The sequence below is a fragment of the Dipodomys spectabilis genome, unplaced genomic scaffold, assembly GCF_019054845.1.
Source record: "Dipodomys spectabilis isolate Male_0828 unplaced genomic scaffold, ASM1905484v1 ptg000179l, whole genome shotgun sequence".
Classification (NCBI taxonomy): domain Eukaryota; kingdom Metazoa; phylum Chordata; class Mammalia; order Rodentia; family Heteromyidae; genus Dipodomys; species Dipodomys spectabilis.
In genome coordinates, this window is record NW_024870856.1 from 3,478,656 (window position 1) to 3,505,024 (window position 26,369).

The window sequence follows — 26,369 nt, forward strand, 5'->3', positions numbered from 1 at the left end:
CGGCTTCTCCGGGACCCCAGGGCCCCAGCCGCCCAACCAGGTCATCCTCGACATGAACCCGAGTCCTGGTCTCCGCTCGAGCACACGGCCCCGCCGCGTGACGGGGGCTCCGGCGGCGGCTCCCACCACCCCCGCCGCCCGGGACGCGGCGCCCGGCGGGAAGACCGGGCGGGGCGGCCCCGCGGCCTGCGCGCGCGCAGCGCCCCCAGCGGCCGCGCCGAGAGCGGGCGGCGGCGGGGAAGGAGGCCCAGGCGCGCCCGGCCCGGCCCGGCCCCCTCCGCGTCTTCCCTGCCCCCTCCCCCCGGGTCGCCCGCCCGCCCGCCCGCCCGCGGTGTCCGCGCCTCCGCGCCCGCCCGCCCCTGATTTCCCCGGCGCGGCGGCGGCGGCGGCGGCGGCGCCTCGTGCGCGCGGTTATTTATTTATTTCCGGGCCCCAGAGCGCTTATAATGGAGCCGCTGTCCGCGGAGCCTCCCGCCGCCGCCGCCGCCGCCGCCGCGGGTCTCCTCCTTCCCGGCCGATCTTTGTTGTGTGGGAGGGCAGCGGGGATGGACTTGAGTGCGCGGATCCGCTGCTAGAGCCGCCGCGCTCCGAGAGGGCGCCGCACGCGAGGAGGAGCCGCCGCCGCCCCGAGGCCCCGCCGCCGCCGCCGCCGCCGCCGCGCGGCCTCCGCCCGCCAGCGCCCCGCGCCCCCCGCACAGTCCCCGCGCCGCGGCAGATGTGTGTGGGGTCAGCCCACGACGGGGACTATGGTGAAATTCCCGGCGCTCACGCACTACTGGCCGCTGATCCGCTTCCTGGTGCCCCTGGGCATCACCAACATAGCCATCGACTTCGGGGAGCAGGTAAGCGAGCCCCGGCTCGCGCGCGCGCGCGCGCCCGCCCGGCCCCGGCCCCGGGTGCGGGGCGCTCGCCGCGGGGTGCGGGCGGGGGTGGGGAGGGAGGGGGCGAGGCAGTCACCTGCTCCCCGCTCCCTTTTATCCGGGCACGGTTCAGCCTGCTCCAGGGTGACTCGCCACCCGGCACCGCGTCGCCCTCGGTGTCCCCCCCCCACCGCCCCGCACCGCGCGGCTCGCGCTGGGAACATGCGGGGCGTGGGCTGGGGGGGGGGGACGGGAGGGAGGGCAGGCCGGGGGGTGCCAGAACTTCACCTGGGAGCATTATGTAATTTGTGATTATGTAAAGCTCGGGTCCGTAACTGAACGCGTCCCCCGCCCCCCGCGCGCCGCAGCCCGGGTGCCGGGTCGGACTCTTCCCGGGGCCCGGGGTGCCCGGGCGGTGGGAGGAATCGCTCTGAGGAACGGCTTCGAGTTGGCGTCCCAGGGACTTCTGATTTTGTTGGGTTTTTCTTTTTACGTGTTTTCTTTTGCGAAGGTGAGAGAGGTCCCGAGTGGGCCGGGGGGCGTGGGCTACCGCTACTTTGGGGTCCCTCCCCCCTTTCCTCACCCCCCCGACCCGGGACCATTAAAGACGCTGCACCGAGGTGCTCGCCGTCGGTTTCCTTTCCTTTTTCTTTTCTTTTCTTTCTTTTCCCCCCTGTTTTCTGCATGTGGCGTCATGGCAAATGGAGCACCGCAGGCTCTCCCGCAACCCTGCACTTTCTGCGGCGGCTCGCCGGGGCTCCGGCGGCTGTAATTACACTCGAGGGCCCCGGGGAGGGTGCCGGGTGCGGGCTGCAGATTGCCATCAGCCTTCAAGTAGACCTGTTTTTGCAAATTAGCTTTATTTCTCTCCTCGGTACTGGGCTTCGGAGCACTTGAGATAAAGGCTACTCGGATCATTCCGAGTTTCGTTGTGTTTTTGTTTTTTGTCAGTTTTAGACAAATGGACACATACAAGTCCAGCCACAAGTGGGCAGGTGTGCTACACACCTCGCTGTAGTGAACGATCTGTAGATGAGTGATTTACACATCTTCAGGTTGGAGAGGTGATGCGGGAGAATAAAGGTTCACTTCTGCTTCACAGGGTCTGCAGCTAATGAAGACATGGGAAATTTAAACCTTGAGGCATCCCCTTAAGTTTAGTTTAAGTCTCTGACTTGTAGAGAACAAAAGGATAGCAGAAGGCTCTAGATGAGGTGTGTGGTTTCAAGCGTCCGTTTGTCTTCAGAAAATGTGGCCCTAAGTTTGAGAATGGATACCCGGCCTGGTCCACAGCAAGTCCACTAAGCTGCACAATAGGAAGCCAGGTAAAGTAAAGAAGGGTTTTCCAGCCCGGAAACCTGGAAGTCAATGGAGATCCTTCTCTATAGTATTCTCTGTGCATACTAGCTGCACTGTGTAGACCTCTTATCACTGTATAGCTCAATCGAGGAGGCAACCTAAATGTGATGAACTCTTAACAAAACTAGCAAGACCTATATTGTATTCTTTTCATAATTTGGTAGTCATGGTAGTACCTTAAGAAGTTGGAGTGCGGTATGTTCTATACTAAAAACAAATTACATGAAAGAGAAAGGCTTTCTTTTTTAATATAAAACAAGCACCATAGTGAAAATTGAAACTATATTATTGCAGAAAACTAGATAAAGACCACATCGGTATATAAAACAATTTATGATGACTGTAGCATCTCTGGAATTATCCATCCTTACAGACCAAGAGTGTATTCGTTGATTTCGTTAGTTGAGTATCAAGTTCATGCTTATAACTCTCACACATGCTGTGTCTGAGAGAAGAATGAGAGGTCTAGGCATGGTTAAATCCTTTGCCTGAGATTACCAGTGTAGCAAATAGCCAATGGCTGAGCTGAAGTTCAAGGCCACACCCACTGTCAAGGCCCTTCCCATTCTGCTGTGTGCCCTGGTAGTCAAAGCTTTCACAATGAGTTTTGCCCAGGGTTCTTAGAAATTTGGGGATAAGTTCTAGTTTTTCAGAATCCCAACCGAGGTGTAAACTTAATTTTAGCTGTTATACTTGATTGTTACTTAAAGTCACAAGTGTAGGATAATCAGAGCACTACCAGGAAAGAGACCTTGTAACCACTAGGTTCCTTTAAGAGCTTAATAACTCAGATAATTCAAACAAAATCTTGTACCTTCGTAAGGGTTGGTAAAGCGGGGTGGGGGAGAGACTAAAAAGCAACTAATACCCCTTTACAATAAATTATTTAAAATATTTGTGTGTCATTACAGCAATATAGACTGTTAATAAAGAAAGGAAGGACTAGAGTATATTTTAAACCATGAAGTTGTAAGCCTGCAGATGTCCATTTGATCTCACTGTGTTCAAAGGACTGATATTTCTGTTTCAAACTAAATTTGGTACAAAGTCCCTAGCTTCCTTGAAAGTCAAGTTCACCAAACTGTATAAAATAAGAACTTTCTTGAAAGATACTTCATAGCACCTAAAATGTCAAAGACGGGCCCAGCACAAAAATGTCAAAAGACAAGGTGGTCCCGGTGGCTCATCGCTGTAAACCTAGCTACTCAAGAGGCTGAGATCTGAGGGTCTTGGTTCAAAGCCAGCCCTTGCAGGGTAGTTTGTGTGAGACTTTTATCTCCAATTAATCACCGAAAAAGCCAGAAGTGGTGCTGTAGCTCAAGTGGTAGAGTGCTATCCTTGAGCAAAAGGAGCTTAGGGACAGTGCCTAGGCCCAAGGTTCAAGGCCAGGACTGGGGGGGTGAGGGGTGGGGAAAGACAACTTTGCTGTGAAGACTGCAGAAGAGAAAAGAAAGATAAATTGTGCTCAAGAAGAAATACCTTCTGCTTATGGCAGGTAATCATTCTTTCAGACTCACCCTTCCTTCTTCCCTCCCATCCCCTTCCCCTCTCCCCTCCCCTTCCTTCCCCCTCTCCTCCTTTCCCTTCCCCTCCCCTTTGTCCTTCCTCCCCCCCCCTTTTTTTTTCTATCAATCTTAGGGCTTCAGCTTCCAGATTTAGGATTGCAGGTATGCACTACGATGCTGGCTAGATATTTCAAATGTCTCTGAAGAAGTCTGAATTTGGTGGGGTCTGATATGATGGTCCAAAGTCTGAGGTGTATATCTGTTTAACAAGTTCTACATAGAGATTGTTAGAACTACTAGAGTAAGATAGGTAATAAGAATGCTCAAGTGTTTCCTCAGACTACTGTCTTAGGAAAGCCCTTTCTAATTTAGGAAAGCCAGAATTAAGCTTCTGAGTAAAAGAGGATCTTGAAATATTAATGTCATAAACAGTGAGGAAAAAAAAGATAAGCCCAGGACCAAAGTTAAAAAATGTTCTGTCTAGCCGGGCGCTGGTGGCTCACGCCTGTAATCCTAGCTACTCAGGAGGCTGAGATCTGAGGATCACGGTTCAAAGCCAGCCCGGGCAGGAGAGACCGTGAGACTCCTATCTCCAATAAACCACCAGAAAACCGGAAGTGGCGCTGTAGCTCAAGTGGTAGAGCACTCGCCTTGAGCTGAAGAGCTGAGGGACAGTGCCCAGGCCCAGAGTTCAAGCCCCACGACCGACCAAAAAAAAAAAAAAATGTTCTGTCTAACTGAATAGAGAAATACACTCTCTCCCTACTCCTAACCAAACACACAGAAGTTTTCCTTTAGACAAGAGATATGAGGGTCGAAAGTGCAAGTATAGCATATGGCACTCATCCACATGGGATGGGACCGTTCACCCAGGGCCAAGGAGCCGGGGCCAGGGAGCCAGGGCCAGGGAGCCAGGGCCTGGGCCTCTTTGGGCAGAGCTCGGTGTCCACCACATTGGGCACCCACCCAGGATGCCTGAAGACAGAAGTGAAGGCCAGGTGAAGGCCCTATGTAACTTCAGGGGAGACTATTTCCCCCCAATTTCAATAGCTACCTTTCCTCATTATAAAATGAATATATGCTCATTGTTTAAACTTTGGTAAGTAATGAAAAAATAAAAGAGGACACTATAAAGTACCTCTAATTTCACTCTGAAAACTCCTTCAACAATTTGAGTATCTCTTGCCCCTCTGGTAAAAAATGTAATTGAGGAAATTACATGTGTGTGTATTAATAGTGCTTCACAGAACATGGAAGTCTTGTTTCCAAAGCACTTAAAAGTGCAAGTGTAGCCAGGGGTTGTGGCTCAGTGGTAGAGCATTTGCGTAGCATACTTAAGGCTGTGGGATCAGTCTGTAGCACAGCAAATATTAAAGTATTTATGATTTTCGATGGCAGTGTAATATTTGACCATATAAACATGCTGTTCTTCCCTTTGCTGTATATTATCCTATTGTTTAGACAGTGAGATTTCTTGTTTGTTTTTTGCTCTCTGAGGTCTGAGGGAACATCTTGGTGTAATAACTAGGTAACGCGCTGCCCTTGCTGCCCTGGGCTTTATGCCTGGCATACTTCGGTGTCTATTTCAGTTTCTCATTCATACATAGAAAATGAGGTCACACCTTTCTTGCAGTCCATATTTAGTGAAGGACACCATGACCTTCTCAGCCCAGTTAATCCTCACTTCCCTGCCCTGTTTCCTAGCTTCTCTTTAGATTACTTAGTTACCAGCTTGTTTCAGGAGCCAGGGAAGTGTAATCCTGTGCCTGGTTGATTGGTTTACTCATTTGTTAACTTAGTGAGGTGGTGTGATACCCAGCTGAAAAGCTGCTTTCTGCCCTTCCTATGTGTGGACCTGCATCCAGGTCTTTAGAAGCCATTTTTGGCTTTAGAGTATTGTTGAGGATCCTGTAGCATCTGTTAGATATGACAAGCCTGGCTTTATGTTCGTGGTATGGCGTTGTCCATTGCTGTTCATTCTTTCTTGTTTGACTTGGAATGATGGGGGAGGCAGGTTGGGGTGGAACCCGACAGGTCCTGGATTGTAATCATTCCTTCAGTGTTTGGTAAACAAACTTTGTGAAATTCCTGGTATAACATACCACAGGGACATGGGGGTTATCTATATTAATAAAATAAGATAAATTAGGTAATTGTAGGTATGTGTGTATGAGAGAGAGAGAGAGAGAGAGAGAGAGAGAGAGAGAAGCAGACAAGCTGTCAAAGAGACAGAAAGAGTACTCGGGCTTAAACTCGGGGCTTTCATGCTCTTGTTTGGCTTTTTTGATCAAAGTTGGCAGTCTGCTACTTTAGCCACAGCTATACTTCCAACTTTCTGATGGTTCATTAGAGATAAGAGTCTCATGGTCTTTTCTGCCTCAGATCTCAGCCTCTTGAGTAGCTAGGATTATAGGCCTGAGCCACCAGCGCCTGGGTTAAATCAGATCATTTTGGAGCACGTATGATTTTAGTAGCTACAGTAGAGATGGACACAGAAAACCCTACTTTCTGCACTATTAGCTGGGTATGAATTACTCATGTGTGTGAATTTTCTTGATAAATGAAGCTTATGCATTTAAACAAGAAACATTTGAGTTTTCTCCTTTGTTAAAGCGCAAAAGCAAATCTTGTTTAATGTCTAACCTATATTGTATAGCCTTCTGCCTTATGAAATAAATGTTAAACATGCAAAATGTAGTGCAACATTTGTGGAGGCCTGGGCAATCCAAGCAGTCCCTTGGCAGCGGACATTCAAAATACCCATTAGTTGGAGGGCAACCAGTGGAAGCCCACTCTGGACATTACTCCTCCTGTGAGCTTCTTGACATGCATAAGAGTGGGGTTTAAAAAATATTTTTAGCTCATTTTTCTGCTGACCAGTTAGCAACTGTCAGGTTTTTTTTCCTCTTTTGCTTTGTAATGTGCCCACCTAATGATCAAAATGTAATAAAAAGAGCCATCACACATTGATGTCTTGATTTTCAATTTTCTGCTTTGGATCTAGTCTCTACCCAGGAAACTAAAACTTCATTAGAATAATATGAAGAGTGAATAACTTTGAAGGCCTCTTTTGGGAAAAACGTGTACTACTTTGGGATACTTACTTTCTTCATTAATTTAGTTGTTGTTCTAGAGATATCCTAGAGTCACTGTGGGTGTGACCTTAGGACAAGACAAGGAAAAGGAAGAATTGCTGCATTTGACACAGCTCCTGTCCTCAAATTGCTTAGATCCTGCTTAAGGAAACACACATGAACTGGGTGTGATGGCGCATATCAATAATCTCAGCTACTTGGGAGGCTGCAGCAGGAGAATCAGAAGTTCAGGGCCAGCCTAGGCCACATAGCAAGTTCAAGGCCAACTTGGTCAGTTTAGTAAGGCGCTGTCTCAACATAAAAACTTGAAAAAGGGAGCTGGGAAGGTGGCTCAGTGGTAGAGCGCTTGCCTCTCATGCATGAGGCCCTAGGTTCGATTCCTCAGCACCACATAAGCAGAAAAAAGCCAGAAGTGGCGCTGTGGCTCAAGTGGTAGGGCACTAGCCTTGAGCTGAGGGACAGCGCCCAGGCCCAGAGTTCAGCCCCATCCACTGACAAAAAACAAAAACAAATAAAACTTGAAAAAGGGCTGGGGATATAGCTCAGCGGTATAATGTTTGCCTAGCATCCACAAAGCCCTGGGTTCAATCCCCAGCTCCACACAACAGTAGCTCACATGAAACACCTTTGTACACAGAGCAGCACTGGGCAGAGGGTCTAATTGTTCAGTGCAGTTAACATAACCCACACTGAGGCGCTTCAGTAATTGCCACTGAGCAGTCACTCAGGCGCTGGTGATGAGACAGCAAGATGTTTACCCATAGTTCTCTTCAAGATGTTGTGGTGCCCTGCCTTGCTGGAAATGCTGGCATCAAAGTGGAGCGCTGGAGTGCTCTGGTCTAGGAGATGAAGACAGTGACAATGTAGGTAAAGTAGCACCTTCACATCAAGCCATATAAACCCAGGTTCTGTTTTTTGTTTGCTTGTTTTTGCAATTTCCATTGCTTTGGGATTATGTTCCTAGTCTGTCAACCAGACAGCATTCATCCGATGACAATAGAGTAAATGACAAAGACAACATTTGAGGATTATCTCAGTCAACTAGAAGGTTTACTGATTGCAAGTTCTTGTGGTCATTCTAAACCTGTTTTGAAGGTCTAACCTGGGAGGGCAGATAACTTGGTTATTAGTCAGAGTGGTGGAGAAATTTGTTTTCGCCGTAGATCAAGAGTCAACAGCCAGTTAACAGCCAGTACTTCTAGTCCCAGGTTGACCAGCTTCACTTCTAGGTGGGGCTGCACATTTTGCTTGGCGATCTCACTGGTCCTCCCTGAGTTTTGAGATTTATTAATCGTTTGATTGGTTGCTTGTTGGTTTACAGAGTCTCCTAGGTAGCCCAGGCTGGCGTCAAACTCACAAATCTGCCTCAGCCTCTCAAGTGCTAGGATCACAGACATGTGCTACCCTGTCCAATGCTGGTTTTTAGATTTTTTTTTTTTAGTGGTATTTTCATAGGCGCTGAATTGATTGGTGGGCCTTCCAGTGGCTGTGATATCACGGCCCTGTGAGATTACTTTTCTCTACAAAGGTCATTTTTTTGGGGGGCGGGGAGAGTGCTTTCTTGGAAGAATGTGTAGTCTTCTCACCAGCTTGGGCTGACATCACTATTTCCAGCCTTGGGGCCTAGAAGGGTACAATGCCTTATCTGAGAGCACAGCACTGGGCCCTGCCCCCAACCTCCCTGCCCAGCCCACCCACCTGCACAGAGGTCCGCAGTCAGTGAGGATCTGTGGCTAAGGCAAAGGAGATCTAGAGTGAGCCTACCGGCATCAGAAGTTTCAGATGGGACGTGAGAAATGAGTTCAAGGCACCTCTGCACATTTAGCTGGAATGAAATGGGTGGAAACATCGTCTGTTGGTAGGTTAATGAGACTTGTTCTAGGAAGCAAGATGAAGCAAGAAGAAACAGGGCAGGGGCAGCTTTTGATTACAGTCTTCTGAGACTGGGAGACATAGAGGAAGCTCAGTTCATCAGAGGCCCAAAGAGGAATGTCTTGGTCCAGAAACTCTTGTGTTCAGAAGTCCCCCGTGGGAGCCTCATCAGGGAGTCTGGCCACTTGTGCTAATTCAACTAAAATTATCCAGTCTCTGTCAGCAAGCACTTCAGGATCCCCATTGAATGTTTTTAAAACTATAACATGAAGTCAGAGAAGAACTGGAATTCTTGACTGTCATGTTCGAATTTGCCATTTGGCTTGGGCGTGGCTGTTAGGTGTTTCCAAGGCTTGTTTTTTCGACGATAAGATATTGTGTGCTCTCAGGTTTTGCCCTGTCAGCGACCTAGACACATGTTGACCACTGGATTGGCATTTTCATAGAGACCTATAGTATCTGAAATGGCAGATTTAAAAAAAAAAATCTGACTGCTGTTTTAAATAGTGTGGCAGGAAGTCCAGCATGCCACACATACACGCAGCCCTAAACTTGACATTCATAAGACAAATTGCACAGAGAGCAACAACTAAGCCTCCTTATTAAGAAGGTGGGGACTTTCGTATCTTCATCATTCTACACAAGTCCTTGCCACAGTAACCAGAAGGACAGCTTGCCACCAGCCTGATAAGGGAGTGAAGGAACTGGCTCCTTAACTTCAGGCTCACACTGAGACATTTTAGGTTCCCTCATGACCTTTCAGAGGCCCTGTGGTTCTTTAGGATGGGGGAATGGTTCCACATAAAGCATTGAGTCAGTCACCTGGGAAGACACCTGTTCTAGAGCCTGACGTGCAACAGGGCACACCTCATTCCTGCTCCCACACAGAGGCCTTGCTTGCACCATGCCAGGACTCACACCTATTGTGCCTCCAATGTGGGGCAGTGCCCTGGCACTGCAGGTAGCTTATTTTTCCTGCGGCGTTTTCCAGACTTTTCCAGACCAACCAGTGCGTCAGCTTCAGCAGTGAGTGTGAAGTTGCTGGTGTGTCACTTCAGGGACAGCAGAGACTTGAGAGTGAGCACCAGCTGAACTACAGAAATGCTTGTTTCTCTGAATTCGTAGTGACGCTGATACCTCCTTTCAGAGTGGTGGCTGAGAAAGAAATGCTCTTCAAAGTACAACTTTTTAAATTCTATTTGATTGTAAAGATGCTGTACAGAGGGGTTACAGTTACATGAGTAAGGGAATGAGTACATTTCTTATCTTCAAAGTATAATTTATATAGAAGGAAATGTGCAGCTCTAAAGCATAGAGGTCTATGAGGGTTTTTGTTTCTGTCAGCACTGAGGCTTGACCTCCAGGACTAGACACTGTCACTTAAGACTGGCCCTCTATTACTTGAGCCACAGCTCCACTTCTTTGGTGGTTAATTACGGATAATTGTCTCAAAGACTTTCTTACTTGGGCTGCCTTCAAACTATGATCCTCAGGTCTCAGAACTCCTGCCCAGGTAAGATTACAGATGTGAGCCACTGCCACTCAGCTTGGTCTGTGGGTTTTGAGAAATGATAAATGCGTGTTTGGGCAGTGACCACCCATTCAGATGGGGAACATTTCCATCAGCACAGAAAGTTCCCTGCTACCCCTTCACTGACTTTTTGAGACAGTCACTTCTCTGATCTCTGTCAGTCTTTCTGCTTGCACCAAATGACACACATCCATGCAGCCCTCTGACAGCTGGGCTTGGCACCCTCCCTTGTGACTACAGTATGCAGTACCATAATTCCTGTTCCCAAGTGCAGCTGAGCACCACGTGTATTCATGACTTTGAGATGGGTAAAGCATTTGACTTTCTGTGTAGGGTGATTTTTTTTCCCCTTCATTTGTGCTATGTGGTGCTTAAAATTCTTCCAGCGATATACATCTTAAATTATATGAACCGCTGATAGTTCACACATGGTTCAACAGTGATATGTGTTTTAAAAACTAAAATAAGCCAGGCACCTGTGGCTCATACCTGTAATCCTAGCTACTCAGGAGGCTGAGATCTGAGGATCACTGTTCAAAGCCAGACCAGGCAGGAAAGTCCGTGAGAGTTCTCTCCAATTAACCACCAGAAACCTGGAAGTAGTGCTGTGGCTCAAGCGGTAGAGCACTCACCTTGAGGTGAAGAGCTATAGGACAGCGCCCAAGCCCAGAGTTCAAGCCCCAGGACCGACAAAAAATAAAATAAAATAAAATAAGATGTGTGTGTATGTATAATGAAATATTCAGGTATAAGAAGAAATTAGACTATAATGTGTGTCACAGCATCAGTGAACCTTGAAGACGTTATGCTATGTGAAATAGATGCAAAAAGACAGCTCTTGTCTGATTCACTTATATGAGATCCCTAGAATGGTCATGTTGGGAAGGTGAACATGGAATGGTGGTTACAGGGGCCTGGGGGAGAGGGCATTCCCCTATAGAAAGCTGCCCCAGTTTACCTCAGTGCCACCAAGTTCCCATGTATTTCTGTCCCTGGCCATTGGTTGTTCCTTCCCCAAGAGCTGTTTTATGGCCTGTGATGTCCACATTAGGCAAAACTGCACTTTTAACATTTTAACTTTCTAGCCACATGGTCTTGAACCCCTTCACACAATTTTCTTTTATTGAAAGCACCTTTTTTTAAATGCTGAGCAGTCGATTAAGAACATCACGATATAACACTTTGAAACCATTCCTGGACTGCCCTTCTACTCAGAAAGCATAGTTTGGACCAAGTACCTACTGCTCTAGGACACAAATGCTGGAGGCAGGGGATTACTTTGGTTTCAGCCGCCTCAGCTTAGGAAGATACAAGCTCCTGCAGGGCTCAAGGCAGAGAAAAGTACGTTCTTTCCATGAGTTCCAGAAGCTTTGCTTGCTTGTGAACACATAGGTAGGTGAGGAGAAGCATAGGAGCCAGACCCTGTCCTAGGAATGGGGCAGGCACCGTGGGCTATCACCTCCTGCCTTAAAGAATGGAGGAATGGCTGGACCTGTGAAGGCAGGTTTGTTTGACTGGTGCCTCATGCCCAGACTCCCCGGAGAATGTTTGGTGTTGGCAGTGTCATAGCAACATGTACAGGTAGAGGTAGTGATATGAAAGGGAATAGAAAGTGTTCTCTCTTTTCTGTAATGCCGACCTTGGCTTCTTCCATTGTCCCTGGTCTTGCTGCTTAGAGTATACCGTGGCAGAAGGAGAAAGAGATGTGGGGAGAGGAGACAGGGAGCCTGCTAATGCACACGCACATTGCACTCCTGCAGCTTGTTCTCTGCCTCCCCAGTAGCGGATGTGCAGGATGATGGGTGGTAGATAGGAAGACCACAGTCTCGGTTGTCAGGACCCCGGGATCCGATCTCTCTCCCTATACCCACTGGCTCTGTGGCGTTGACCTGTGTGGCCTTCAGCTTTCCTAGCTGTCAAATGGTGGGAATAAAGTGTTGATGGATCTGCTGTTCTTGGGATGCCTCCCAAACAACAAATGCCAGAGTCGTTTGAGTACATGTGGTATGTGTGAAAGGTAATATTGCTAAGTCTTTGAGCCTCGTATGCCGCTGCTACGCCATTTGTCTGTATGCATCCCGGGCTGATGTGTGCTTTGTATTCATTCAGTGGTTTGCAGTAAGGGGATTAGTGGTGGGAGGAATCACGAATATGGCAGATGCTGGGAGTCATCGGCTTTTACAGCCTGTGTGTCAGAATGCTACTCTTTGCTTTTTCCACTCTGAGGAAGAGATGTGTATGGCTGAATTTTCTACTAGCAAGTTTTGGGGTTTGGGGTTTTTAAAGCTGAGTCACTATGGTTTGAGTAACCTGTGCTTTATGAAATGATAGCTGAAATTTAATTTTCCTTTCATTGTCAGCTACCATTTGACTGAGGATGAGAGGCAAGGTGGCTATTCTCTGTACCATCAGCCATTTCTCTAACCTAAACATCCAGCTGGGACCTGTCTTTTCGCACTTTTGTTGACCATTGTGGTGGTTACACACCAAGGTGCTTGAGACAACATCTGGTAACTACTTAATGAGCTAAAAGGTCTAACTCTCTTCCCAAGACGTGCAGTGGCTGCTTGAGAGTTTTCACTATTAAAGAATGATGAACAGAGAGCACAGAGGGCAGGAGTGCATTCACAAACTTGTTTACACATCCAAGGTTTCTTGAATACATGCAATATCCCAGGTGCATTGCTAGCCACTAAAAATAGAAAGTCTCGTATAACAACACACACCTGTAATCCCAGCACTTGGGGGAAGGGGAGACAGGAGGATGGTTTGGGCCAGAGGCCTCAACACATTTGCAGTTGTGGCCAGCCTGGGCAACATAATTAGGACTGCTCTCCAGAATATCCAGAGTTGTGAAAAGAACTACATCAGTCCTTGCCTTCCAGTGAATTCTAGTAGAGCAAATAAGCCAGCAGGCACCTGCTAAAGAGTGGAATTGGGGAGGGACCAGACCCTGCTCTGGAATCCTTTTAGAGTAGACTTTAGCCCATTTAAGGGCAGAGACACGTTCTGTCCAAGTGAGACCCCGAAAGAAGGGTGTGTCTCCATTGCCAAGAGAGGTCTAGCTGAGGAATGACGAATGAGTAGGGCACTTGGAGCAGCTGAGCGGTGAGCTAAGGGTGGCTAGGGATAAGGATATGGATTGGGAAGGGCCTGTCAGTCAGGACATGGAGTTTGGACTTGATCCTGAACAATGGAAAGTAGGAAAGGTTCTCAATAGGGTGTAGTGTGCTAGTATTTGCATATTTGACACATAATTTTGGTTTCCCTGTGGCTAATGAATGAGAGGGAAGTGAGACTCTGAGGTAAGGAAATCAATTAGGAGACTATTACAGTGATAAACACCAGGCAGATGTCAGTGGTCCAGATTAGAGTTGGGATAGGGAAAGAGGGCTGGTGGAGAAGCCAATCTAGAATCAAATGGAATCTTCCACGGATTGGCTGAAGTGGAGGAGGGTGAGGCAGATGTTAGGGCTACCAAATTATAGTAGACAAAGGTGAAAGAATACAGATTATGAATGAGCAATAGGAGCTACAGTGAACATTTAGCCTATGAAATTCTCCTCTTCTCCCACCCTCTTCTCTTTCTTTTCCTCTCTCTCCTCTTTAACTTCAGTCCACTCTCAATATGAATTTTCCTAGAGCTCCTTTTTACCTGATTGCAAAAGCTATGACTATTCATTTATTTCTTTAAAACATAAAAATGTATTATTTTAATATAGTCACTTCTCAGCCATTTGCCTGAATGAAATAATGACATAGAAAATTTAAAACTCTTTATGCATAATTGGCGTTGAAATACATTAGGACTATGGGGGAAGAAAATTTATCTGTATCATCATGCTGTACTAAAGGTAGTATTACATGAAACCAGGCCCCCTGGTGACAGCAGAGAGATGCCTTTTGGAATTTAATTGGATGAGCTCCGTGGTGTGCGCTGTCTTTCTTTACTGTGTAAATAGTAGGAGGTGTGTTCACCTTACGAGGGCTTCTTACTATGATTTTATGTTTGTTTTAACATCAGCAGCTTATACTAGTCTTATGAATCACAAAGTTTACTTACAAGACTTGTTCAGGGCTAGAGGTATGTTGCAGTAGTATTACATCACCCTAGCAATTTCAAGGCTCTGAGTTCAAACTCCAGTACTGCTAGGGGGAGGAAAAGCAGAATGCATTTTTCTGTATATAAAATAAAACTATAAAGTATGTTTAAGTTTCCGGGCCACTACACTACAGTTAGATTGTAGATGTTTGCCATTAGGAGTAGTAGAAAACTACCCTGGTACAATAGTAATTGGGGAAAACAGTACTACTGAACTATATTATTTGTCTTTAAGAAGATTTATATTATAGTGTAAGGCAGGTGCTAACACGCATAGGTGACAGAATATCTAGCAGAACAACTTCAGTCGAAAATAATTGATAAGGCCCATGGCATCAGAGGTTTCAGTCCATAGAACTTGGCTTCAGATTCTGGGTCTGTGATAATAGAGCCTCATGGTGTTGGAGCATGGACAGAGCTACTCACCTCATGGCAGACAGTGTGTCCCCACAGGCACACTCCCAGTAAACAACTTTCTCCAGCCAGGCCTCACACCTACTTTACATCACTGCCATCACGTGACTTCATCAAGAGATTAATCCGTTGATTAGCGGAGAGTGCTCAGGATCCAATCATTTCCCCAAAGCTTGTCAGATGGAAAACATACTCCCAGTTCATGAGCCCAGGGGGAGACTTTGCACATTCAAAGGATACCAGCGGGTGATAGCAGTTTGGGGAGTAGGTTCCTGCCAAGGGCCTTCCAGATTGCATTAATTTAAAATTAAAATGTCCTCTGGATGCGCTTGACTTAGAGCGTGGTTAGAGCCTTTGGAAACTCAGAAGAGAGATGTGTGGGAAGCAGGCCTCTTGGGGGTGTGGGCGGGGGCGGTCTGGAGGATAAGACTTGGAAGCCAGGAAGATGATGTGAACGAGCGCTGGTGGGGAATCGGGTGGATTTTCTCAAGTGAAACTGGGTCTCCTGCAAAGCTCTAGGATGCCTGCCTGGCCGCTGGTGGCTTCTGTGCAGGATGGGCCTGGGGCTACAGGAGTAGAGAGGAGAGTGAGGTAAGAGGGATGAACTGCGCCTCCATCATCGCGTGGAAGGACCCCGAGCCGCTGCCTGTAACTCACCCTGCCAAGTGTTGGAACAGCAGGTACTGTGCTGCTAAACCCCACGAAACGCAGTTTCACATGTATCAGCATAGAAAGTCACTCACATTCCAGAGAGAAATGCTTGTTCTGTTTATCATTATCAGAAGCTACCTGGACTTGAAAAGTGACTTTCTCTGTCCTGTATCTTTGTGACCTTAATCATGTTTTGTGTGCCTGGCAAATTTCTAAGGATCTTCTATATCATCTTTCCTTTCCTTTGATAATTTATTTTTATTTTTTAAATTATCTTATTAAGTCACTGTGTAAAGGGTTTCCATTCGATTGCTTCTTAAGTGGTGCTCAGTTTTCTTGTGTGACTGCTGTATTTCCTAGCGAGAATAAAATTTAAAAACACTTTTCTGTCCTTGATTTAGGCTTACCTATACTCCCACTTAGTTGATATTTTTCTTGCAAAAAAAAAGCAACATTTAATAGTAAAATACCCATAAAGTATAGCTCAGCATTTGAATGAGTTTTAAAAGAGAAATGATATTGTGATTGAAACATCCATTTTGTAAAAGGAATATCTCTAATTACAAATATGATATCCATACTTGGTTTTGTTTTGAGAATCAATCATCTCCAATGTGTGACAAATGCTTTGATTTGAGGGTGCTGAGAACAAATGTGTAACCCATTCTTTTTTTTTTCTTTTAGTGCAGCAGAAGTTGACAATCTTATTTTAAAGGGCAACAAAATGAATGTTGCTCTTCTTTGCCTGGTGTGTACTTTACATATGCAGAAAGCTTCAGCAGTATGTTCTCATTGCATGCAGTAATTATTCTACGGCCTGACCAGAAGGAGAGCAGGGCTGACCAGGCGGCTGTCTGTTGAGAGCTAGCGTGGGTGTGCGAGCCCTCAGCAACTCCTAGAGGAACTTCTCTTTCCTTCCACCCTGTGCTGTTTCTTAGCAGGAAGGGGAAGGCTGGAGTGAAGTCTTGATTACAGAAACTTGAAGCCCCCCCACACCCAGCCCTGAGGCAGGGGTCCACACAGCCTCATGCACATCCTAGCCTGTCCTCCTGCGATTCTGTTCATCCTTAAGCAAGGGCTGTGCCTTACCCAGCCTCTCTCTGTCCCCTCTGTATTCTCCTAGACCAACAGAAATAGAGTTCCTTCTGCTTACTTGTACAATTTTCTTAAAACCTCATTGTCAGGTTAAAAAAAAAAACCCCAAATCCCCAACAGTCAGGGTGAGCTCCATGGCTTTCGTCAGCTGGCTGTGCCCTCTGGCACACATGACGGTTTCTCTGCTTTTCAACACCTTTTCATAAGTCGAGGCTACTTTAAGTTTTGCTTTTTTTTGTTTTCGTTTTTCAGTTCTGAGCACTCATGAGTGGTAGATTAAGTTGCCCTGGCTGCGCCATCGTGAATTCCTTTCCTCTCCACGCAGCCAGTGGGCTCTGGAGGGGAAGAGGGGAGCGCACATTTATCCCACCCACCGTCCCGGGAGGGGCCACAGTGCCTCCGTCTGACCTGAGGTCCCTCCATCTTCCCATGAGCCCCTGGGGCTGCGGTGTGGCACTGCCTGCTGCCCCTGTGTCTGGGTTCTCTTTCCCACACCACTCGGAAGAGCTTGAGTAAATGAAAGGCAAAGAATGAAGGGACGCCCGAAAGGATACGGTGCCAAATGTGATTTTTGTCAGGGTTATTAGTGCAATCAAATGGAGCACCATTTTCTCTCTCTGTTTGGAAAGACAACAAACTGAGTTTATAAGTTCTTTTCCTAAGTGAACACACTGGCAAATGTCTGTGGCAGGAAAAAAAAGCCTAGCTGTGTGTCTGTGTACCTGTGGAACAGGCTTTCTTCTTACCAGGAAGGAAGGCATCCTCTCCGGGCAGACTCTGGACTTAGCAGTGGCCTGGACATGGTATGCCTGCTGGTTCTAATGTAGGAGCCAGTGAGATGAGCAAACTTGAAAAACAAACCCTTTTATTGTGTTGGTGAGACCGTTTTCTGGGAGACGGATGTGCCTCTTATCTGAGGTGATGGCACCTAAGGAAGCAAAGTTGGAGTGCTCTGAGACTTCCAGAATACCTGCCTGGTTGGAATGAGGTCTTAGTCCCAGAATCCACTGTAGGAAGGGAAAAATGAGCTGGGAAGGGGGCTGAGAAGAGGGCCCCTGACCACTACAGTCCAGAAAGCCATAGAACATGTTTCTTCTGAGCACACATATCCAGGTGATGTGGAAAGAAGTGTCTTCCTGGGGGCTGGGAATGTTGCTTAGTGGTGGAGTGCTTTCCCTGGGCTCGATTCCTCAGCACCATATAAACAGAAAAAAGATGGACGTGATACTGTGGCTCAAGTGGTAGAGTGCTAGCCTGAAAAAGAGGTTCTCAGACAGTGCTCAGACCCTGAGTTCAAGACCCAGGACTAGCACCAAAAACAACAACAAATAAACAAACAAAAAAAACCCAAGAACCGTCTTCCTGGATGATTGACAAATTTGTGTCTGATAGAGGGATAGTCTTGCAGCTGTGGTTCAAATAGATGGGACAGAAAAGTAATGGTCACAGGAAGAGTTGTTATCTTGCTGATTACCATCCTTCAGTACAGAACATTCTGGGATACATGTTGCATTTAGGGTCATCAGAATGTGCTGTGGCCAAAACTAACAAGCCTGAGTGTCCTCTGCTATGTATTATACTATATATTCTGTCAATGGACCTGAATAGAGAATGGTACTGAAGTCATAGCAGTCTGACAGCTAGCAAACAATATTGCTTATTGAGCCTACCTTTCCTCACCGCTCTGTCTACTGTGATTAGATACCCATGGTGATTTACTGTGCAGGTAATGTGAACAGCCGTAATTGTTGGGCTTCCTATGTGTAGGGACAAATGCCCTTCCCTTTGGTGAAGGGATTCTGACTTCATTGTCATGACCCCCCCAAAAAGAGTATGGTCAGAGATGGAACTAGACAGCCTTCCTTTCCCTGAATCCAGCTGAGAGCATGAGAGAGAAAATATGACTGGGATCACCTGCGTACAAATCTGACAGAAAAGATCTGCCCTCTACTATGTCCCAGTTTCTTAGTGACTAGGGTGGAGGTGCCAATCCCAAGAGAAGAGGACAGAAATAAACGTGGCCTGTGTGTAAAACATCACTCCTGTTCTGAAGAACTGTGGTGCCTCCTTGTTTAGGATCTTTTTAAAATGAAATGTTTCTCCTCTTGTGAGGTTATTAAGCAATTGGTTACATAACCTTGGCAACATTTTGATAGTTTTCTGTTTTGTGAGGCTTTCCTTAACATGTTATGAAGTATTTTCAGACTATTTTAAATACAGTGGACTATGCTTTTTGATGAAATAGAGCTCAGTTTTTTGTTTTTGTATTTTTTTTAAACCAACCAAGACTCACACCTGAAATCTTAGCTAATAAGGAGGCTGAAATCTGAGGACCAAGGTTCAAAGCCAGCCTGGGAAGGAAAGTCTGTAAGGCCCTTACCTCCAATTAACCACCAAAAAGTGGAGCTGTGGCTCAAGTGGTAGAATGCTAGCCTTGAGAGAGAGAAAGGAAAAAAATAAAAAGCTCAGGGATAGTCCCAGGACCTGAGTTCAAGCTAGGACTTACACATACAAACAAAAACAAACAAAAATAAATTCTAGCTTCTCAGGAGGTTGAGATGTGAGGATTGCAGTTTAAAGCCAACCTAGGCAGAAAAGTCCATAAGACTCTTATCTCTAATTAACTATCAAAAACCACCTAGTAAAAGCATTTTTCTTCCTCTTTCTCCATTTTGAGGGTTCAGGGGATTTGATTTTTATTTTTGTCTTTTGTTTCTTACAGGGTGGGATAGCAGGATAAGGGTAGAATAAAAAAAGCTCAATATTCCTCATATCGCTAAAAGTAATTTATAACTTTTTCCTCATCATCCAAAATGCTTTCATCCTAATAATTATTACTGCTTCTTGAAAAAAAATATAGTGATGTTTTTCTTGTTTATAGAACAAAAGGGTAAAATTTCAAAGCACAATAAAAACTCCTTATTGCCAGGCACTTGTGGCTCATGCCTGAAATCCTAGCTAGTCAGGTGGCTGAGATCTGAGAGTCTCAGTTCAAAGCCAGCCTGGGCTCTAGAAAAGTCCCCATAAGACTATGTCCAATTAACCACTCAAAACTGGAAGTGGCACCATGGCTCAAGTGGCAGAGCACTGACCTTGAACACAAAGAGGCTCGGGGACAGTGCCCAGGCCCTCAGTTCAAGCCCCATACCAAAAAGAAAAAGACAAACAAAACTTTGCTTATTGAATGTTCTGTTGTCCTTTTTGTAGAGTCTCCTAATGCCTGGTAGTCAATTGGAAGCCTGTGTTCCTCCCCTACTGAGTAAAAGAAAAATCTTGTCCCAAGGTAGCCAGAGACAGTGCTCCTATCTGTTGGCACAGAATAAAGCATCTCACTCCGCCAGTCCGCATGCTTTGGCAGCCTAGACTGTGGATTGTCATTCAGCTGACATGGCCCCGAGCAGTTGTTAGATCCAGAACATGGCTGAAACCAAAGGACCGGCCATGCAGGGCTGGCTGCTCCCCCAGGGACACCGAGGAAGCCCTTGATGTGCACACAGCCTGCCTGCTTGTTACCCTTTGTTCCCCGAGCAGCCTGGAAAACGTGCTCCCTGTCTGCTGCACCTGCAGGTCCCTAAGGACTACAGGGCAGTTCTTTCCTGTGCATTCAGGTGTCACCACCGTTGGTCTTTGCCGCCAAGCCAGTAACAGCCCTTCTTTCGTGAGTCTCTACCCATTCGTTCCCTTGCCTGTTCCCCAATACAGCTGGAAAGAACACAGTGAAGGAGCTCCTCCCGCCAGCCAGCATTGTGCTAGTGATGGTTTGTTGGCTCCCGTCATCTCCTCTGAGCAACACATGCTCATGATAAAGCATCCTTCATCGAAGTCCCAACATCCCCTGTCAGACCATAGCTGGAAAATCACAAGCTTGAGTTTCTTCTTAGCAGTCCTGCTCACTAGACATGAGATGTGGCTCCTTTCTCTTCAGCTAATTGTGTTGGATGATGTAAGATAGATCTGTGGCAGGGATGGCCCAGGAGACAATAATTGCTTATGTGGGACGTTGCCATTTAATTCTTGTGCTACTGTTCCTTTGCCCACATAGACAGGATTTAAACAGAAATCCTTTAAAGGACTGCAAGGGCTGGAGGTATGGCTCACGCAGGAGAGAGAGAGATGAGTGACTAAAAACCACATTAATCAAATAAGTGCTACCGTCTGTGTTTTGTTTTAGTCTAAACTCACTATTACACTATATTCATGTAAATATAGTTGTAGATACTTCCTCATGGTTGGGAAAATTCAAGGGTGATGATGGACATGACTCACAGATACCTGGGTAACCGTCTTTCAATTTTCAAGATTGTAACCACTCCCTAGCAGTTTGACACTCTTGCTTAAGCATCATTTACAAAAGACACACAAAGATTAGAATTCAGCTGCACCAACACAGACTAGCTAGAAGCCCCTAGTTGTTGGTAAAGAGCCTGAGCAGGAGTTTCCTATTGCCGCAATGTGCAGTACAGTCACAGAAATCTGTCACCTTTGACTCATAGCCGGTCAGCTGCACCCTCGTCACCTTACACCCGTGGCCATTGACCTGCGCTGTGAAACATTCAAGGGACTGGCGTGTTTGAGAGGCCTGTGTGGGGAGTGTGCTCTCGGTTCTGCCTGGCTCCATGGTCAGAGCCAAAGGAAAAAGCAGCATTTCCCAGGTTATGCCCCTTGGGCTGCTGCTGGAGCCAGACCAACCTCTCCATTGAGGGGCTGAATACACCCTGCAAGTTTGTGGGCCTGTGCGGTGAGGGCTGCAGGGACTAAACTCTTCCAAGAGACTCCCAAGGTGACTCTTTCTAGTGATATATCACCAAACATGTACATCGTTTCCTTAGTTTACCTTATACTGTCTTCTCTCCTTGTCTTTTTGAATGAAACCACAAAAAGACGGAAGCGGAGTTGGACCTCAACTAGTTCTACCTTGAATGACAAAGCTAAGGGAAAGTGTCTAGCCCTGAGTTCCAGCTCCAGGATTAGTTACCACCACCACCCCCCAAAAAAAAGAATCTGCCAACAGAGATGTCTTTAAGCCTCATTACAGTAGTGTTAGGCACTACTGTAGGTGGATGGGGAAAGACATCACTATACTTATTTATTTATGCATTGAAACTAGTCCCTTACACGTTTACCAATTAAAAAGCTAGAACAAAAGTCATTTTTGTTGATGAAGGGGTAGTCATTGTAAAGTATGTTTCTATTAACAGCAACAATCTGGATGGTAAGTGGCCAATATGTTATTAGAAGTCTTATTTGAGTGTTGTGCTGTAGAGAAAGGGCTTGCTTTTTTGGCGGGCCTTTTCTTTTTCTTCTTCTTCTTCTTGCATGCTTAGGTAAACAGGAATAGAATTGCAGGAAGAAGCTGATAATATGATAAGTTGGAAAGAAATGTCTCCCCCTGAGAGAAACATTTTCTAGTAGAAAATTGATACCAGACTTGTGGCCTGTCTTTGCTGGGGGATACCAGAGTTCTCTGAGGCTAAGGCCGAGAGCTTGTTATGTATAAAGAAAAGGTGGGAGACAGGAATAACTCTCAGACTCAAAACAAACATGAAAAATCCTTAAAGTCTAAGGAATGTGCTAGCAAACATCCCAAACCTACCAGCCCTGTTTGAGCCCCTGTGGAGAGAGTGTAGCTGTATCAGAGGGGCCACATTGTAACGCCTCCCCCACTCACCATGTCCAGAAGTCCAGATGGTGCCCTTGATTCCCCCCCATTTCTCCAGATGTCTGAGCTATACCTGTGTCACTCTGTTGAGATCTGAGCAGCTTCAGTGGAAGTTTCTCAAAACAACAGCAGTTCTACAGTACTAGAAGCTGAGCTCTAGACAGAAATAGCAATCGTGTCTATCTTTGGTTTCTGATTTTTATTTTTTTAATACTAAGTGGTTTCAAGTCAACACATTGTATTCTTATTGTTGTCTTTCTTCTATGGAAGACTGCTGGATGGAAGTCTGACCACTTAATGAGAGCCAGTAGCCACTGAAACATTATGTGTAGCTACAAGCCCTTTCGGTCAAAGAAACCTGGCATGTGGCTCATAGTTATGTTTGCTTGTTTGTTTGTTTTAAATAAGCAAACCTATTGCTTAATGTGCTGAGAAAGAATGGACTACTGACGGAGCTTTTAAGATTCAGGGTTGAGCCAATCAGGAGATTTTTTTTTAAAGGCTTTAAGTTACATCTGAATTCAGGGAACAAAAACAAAAGGTGCATTGCAGAGCGAGACAGATCACTGCGATCAGGTTCAACAGTGTTGTCCTGCTCTTCAGCCAAGATGCTTCTGTACTCTTCTGTGAATGAACTTGACCTCAAGTTAGGTCGCGTGGATGGTAAAAGAACGCGATTCTTTTTCCCCTGTCCCTCTCTCCTTGGATTTAGAGGAGGGTGGGGAAAACGTGGTGCCTCATATGAAAAGATTACATTTGTGTGTCTAAAATAGCTCATGCTTACATCCCATCCGTACAAAAGGGGTGACTTCTGTAGGTGGGTGGGGTTACCAAGGCGATACTGGGAAGTCAGGATTTCATGATTATAACCCTAAGTCGTTGCTCTGCTTCTCTTATAAAATCTTTTGAGAGTGATGGCTGTGTCCTCCCTTGCCTGGAGAATAAGTCAAGAGCCAGGGGACCTTGTGGAAGTAAGCAGAGGGCATTAGGACAGGCAGGAGAGCAGCCCACCCCAACTGACGTTCCTCTCCTCGCTCTGGGTCTTTTCTGATCAGAGTCTGGTCTGAACTTGTCTGCCTTTCTCCCCCCCCACCCACCCCCAGCCCTCCCATGCCCAGTTCATCTCTTCTGCCTGCATCACTAGACTTTCCAGGTTCTTTTTTGTCCAACCCCTAGGGCTTCCTGGGAGGGAAGCTGCTTCTTTGGGGTCTGGTTAGTGAAATTAGAACTCCAGTGGCTGTGCTGAGACCTCTCTAGCCAGGGAGCTGAGCGGCCTAGGGGACGGGCTGTCCACCACAGCGCAGGAAGTAATTACCATACCCAGAAAGCAACGTCTCTGAAGTCCTCATCACTCCAGGGCATCTGGCCACATCTCAGTTCAAAGCCCAGTTACCTTGACGTTCTCCAAACAGACCTTGCTGTCCTATGGCAGGAGCACAATGGGAACAGGGCATGCCGATCACAGGGGAGGCCTGAGTGGAACATGTTTCTCTGTAGGCATCTTCATGTGTTCTGCCTTGAATGGTCAGAACATTCTGCTCTGGGTGCCGTTCCTGAGAGAATCGGGGAGGTATCCTCACCAATGTGTGATGAAATGCCTTTGCCAGGCTCTTGAGCACTTAGTGGACAGAAGAGTTCCTCCTGGGTTTGTCTTTCAGACTTGGCTAGACAGAAAGAAAATCCCCACATGCTGATTCCCGTGGGCCTGACTTGCTCCCAGTCCAGTCCCAAGAAACTGAGCAGAGTTTTTTCCAGACACTTCTTCAGGTCTTGATGGTCAGCTCTTTTTTGTCTCCAAGTTGTGCGGAAACATCTTAAGATCCAGCCAGTCCCTAAAGAAGACCTCAGACAAGGTCAAGTCCTATAGACATCAGTGTGCTAGCTCACCAAGATACAACAACCAGACTGCCTTGGCCTCCATAGAACTGGCTCCACAATGCCATCCCAGTCCCTGGCCTTGGCCTTCAGGTGTGCCGGGGGCTGATCCTTTGAATAGTTACACCAGGTGTACAAATGATAGGCCCAGCAGGTATAGAAAGGATTTGGATGGACATTTAGCCAACTCAGAAGCTTCGTGGCCAGGCAGCTCCCAGAGATCAAAATTGAAGAGAGGAGATGAACTAGCGTTATATCATCCCTACCTGAAAGCAGGCTAGAATGACATTTTAAATTTCCTTACAGCAAATACCCATCTCTATCTATTTCCTAGAAATTCATCTAATTTTATTGGAAGCACTTATCTATTTTATCCTTTTATTATCTAACGGGGTAGCAATTGCTCAGGGTTTACATTTTCCTTTAAAATGGCTCCTTTGGAGCTTTGGAATTGACATCTACTTCCGGACTTTTAAGATTTGGGTGAACTAAATAATTTCTTGTCCACAAAAACGTTACAATATAGATGTCTCTTAAAGATACTGCGCCCACTAATGTCAGCCAATCCCAGAAAACAAATGCTACATGATTTCATCTGCACAAGGGACACAGAATAGATTCATAGATTCATAGTGACACAAGAGAAAGGGGAATGGCAGGAGTTGAAGGAAGGGAAGGGAGGGCTGGTGCTCCGTAATGCTCCGTTTCAGTTTTGCAAGGACAATGGTGGTGGATAGTCTTAGTGCCACCTCTTTGCACTCTGAGAGGCTGCATGTTATACTGTACCATGATTTTTAAAATATCACATATTTTGTATATTAATTATTTTCCTTTGGAACCCTTTTTGTCTAAACTGAAGCAGCCTAAGTTATTTTTCCTTTTTGTTTCTTTTTTTTTTTTTTAAGCCAGACTTTATATGTTAGCTCTTCTTTCCTCTAACCATTTTCATTGCTGGATTTTATCTAATGCTTGTAAAACCCTGTCTTCCAGTTAGTGACAGTATCCTCGTGTGCATTGGTCATATTATCGCCCCTCAAAATGTTCCAGACACTTCCACCTGTGTACTACAGAGCGAAGCACAAACAATCATAGTTAAGATGTTCACCTGTCAAGTGATAAAAAGTGGAACAGCTGTACAGTCTTTTTCCTGTGGCTTTGCTCAGAGATCCCATTTTTCCAGTCATTTCCATTCCTGTAGATATCCCTGAGTCACTTTCCAGGATGTACCTAGGCTATCTTTAGATGTGAAAACTTTGTTTTGGGGATGACAAGGAATGAGGCAACTCGGGCATCATTAGAAAGCCAGGGGGAACTCACGGAAGCGGAAAGATGGTAGAGTTTTGAAAAGGAGAGCTGAAACTGCAATCCTGATTAAATCAATGAAATCTATCTTTTCAAAAAAATATTTTCTGGTACCTGTGTAAGCAAGCACCCGCTTGCTCATCAGGTGCTTTACCACTTGAGCCATGCCTCCAGCCCAGCTTTATGCTAGGTGTTTTGGGAAACAGAATGTCACTTTTCTGCCCAAGGGTATCTTCACACATTGATCTTCTCTGAATCTCAGTCTCCCAAGTAGCAAGGATTACAGGCATGAGCCACTGGTCCTCAGCTTCATTTGTCATTTCTTAAGAAGTGAAATTGTAAGCATCAACTTATGCTTGAAGTGGGCAACCAAAAAAACTAGGAGACTGCTACTGCAAGAATCTCAAACCTAATGTGGTAAGAACAAAATTCAAAGAAAACAAGATTTGGCTGAGCTCTACACCCAGAAAAAAAATCCTCATATGTCATTTTTTTCATATCCAATAATGTCTTTCTTTCCAGAAAATTGTAGCAGAGCAACTTTCTCAATGTGGGTCTCTCCTTAAGCAGAATGGAAAGCAGTAGATATGTCTATTCCTTTTTTGAAATCTTTAGAGCATATTTGGGTATAGGAAGAGGAAAAATTAACATTTTAACTGTAGAAATTTGCTCATCCTGACCAGACCATACTTGTTGAGAATAAAAGGCATGAGACTCTTTATGAGCGAACTATATGTAGGAGGTTTGGTGAGGAGGCAGATATCATCTCATGCCATACACAGACATACACAGTCTGTGTTTGTATGTATGTGTGTATGTATGTATGTATGTGTGTACGTATGTATGTGTGTTTACGTATGTGTTTGTAGGTGTATATGTATGTGTTTATATGTATGTTTGTATGGATGGTACTAGGGTTTAAACTCAGGGACTTGTGCTTATTACACAGGTGCTCTACCATTTGAGCCACACCACTAACTCTTTTTTTCCTTTACTTTTTGGATCAGTGTCCTATTTCATCACCCCGGGGCTAGCCTCTCACTGCATTC

General features: G+C 46.0%; 1 protein-coding gene across 1 annotated transcript in view; it reads left to right on the top strand.

Moving 5' to 3' along the window:
• The first annotated feature begins 420 nt into the window (after positions 1–420).
• Ankh (ANKH inorganic pyrophosphate transport regulator) overlaps positions 421–26,369 on the top strand; it is a 116,676-nt gene continuing 90,727 nt past the window's right edge. The window contains exon 1 of the mRNA XM_042695180.1: positions 421–842. Within this exon, the coding sequence (XP_042551114.1) occupies positions 747–842 (96 nt within the window). The 5' untranslated portion in view covers positions 421–746. The remainder of the gene's footprint in view (positions 843–26,369) is intronic.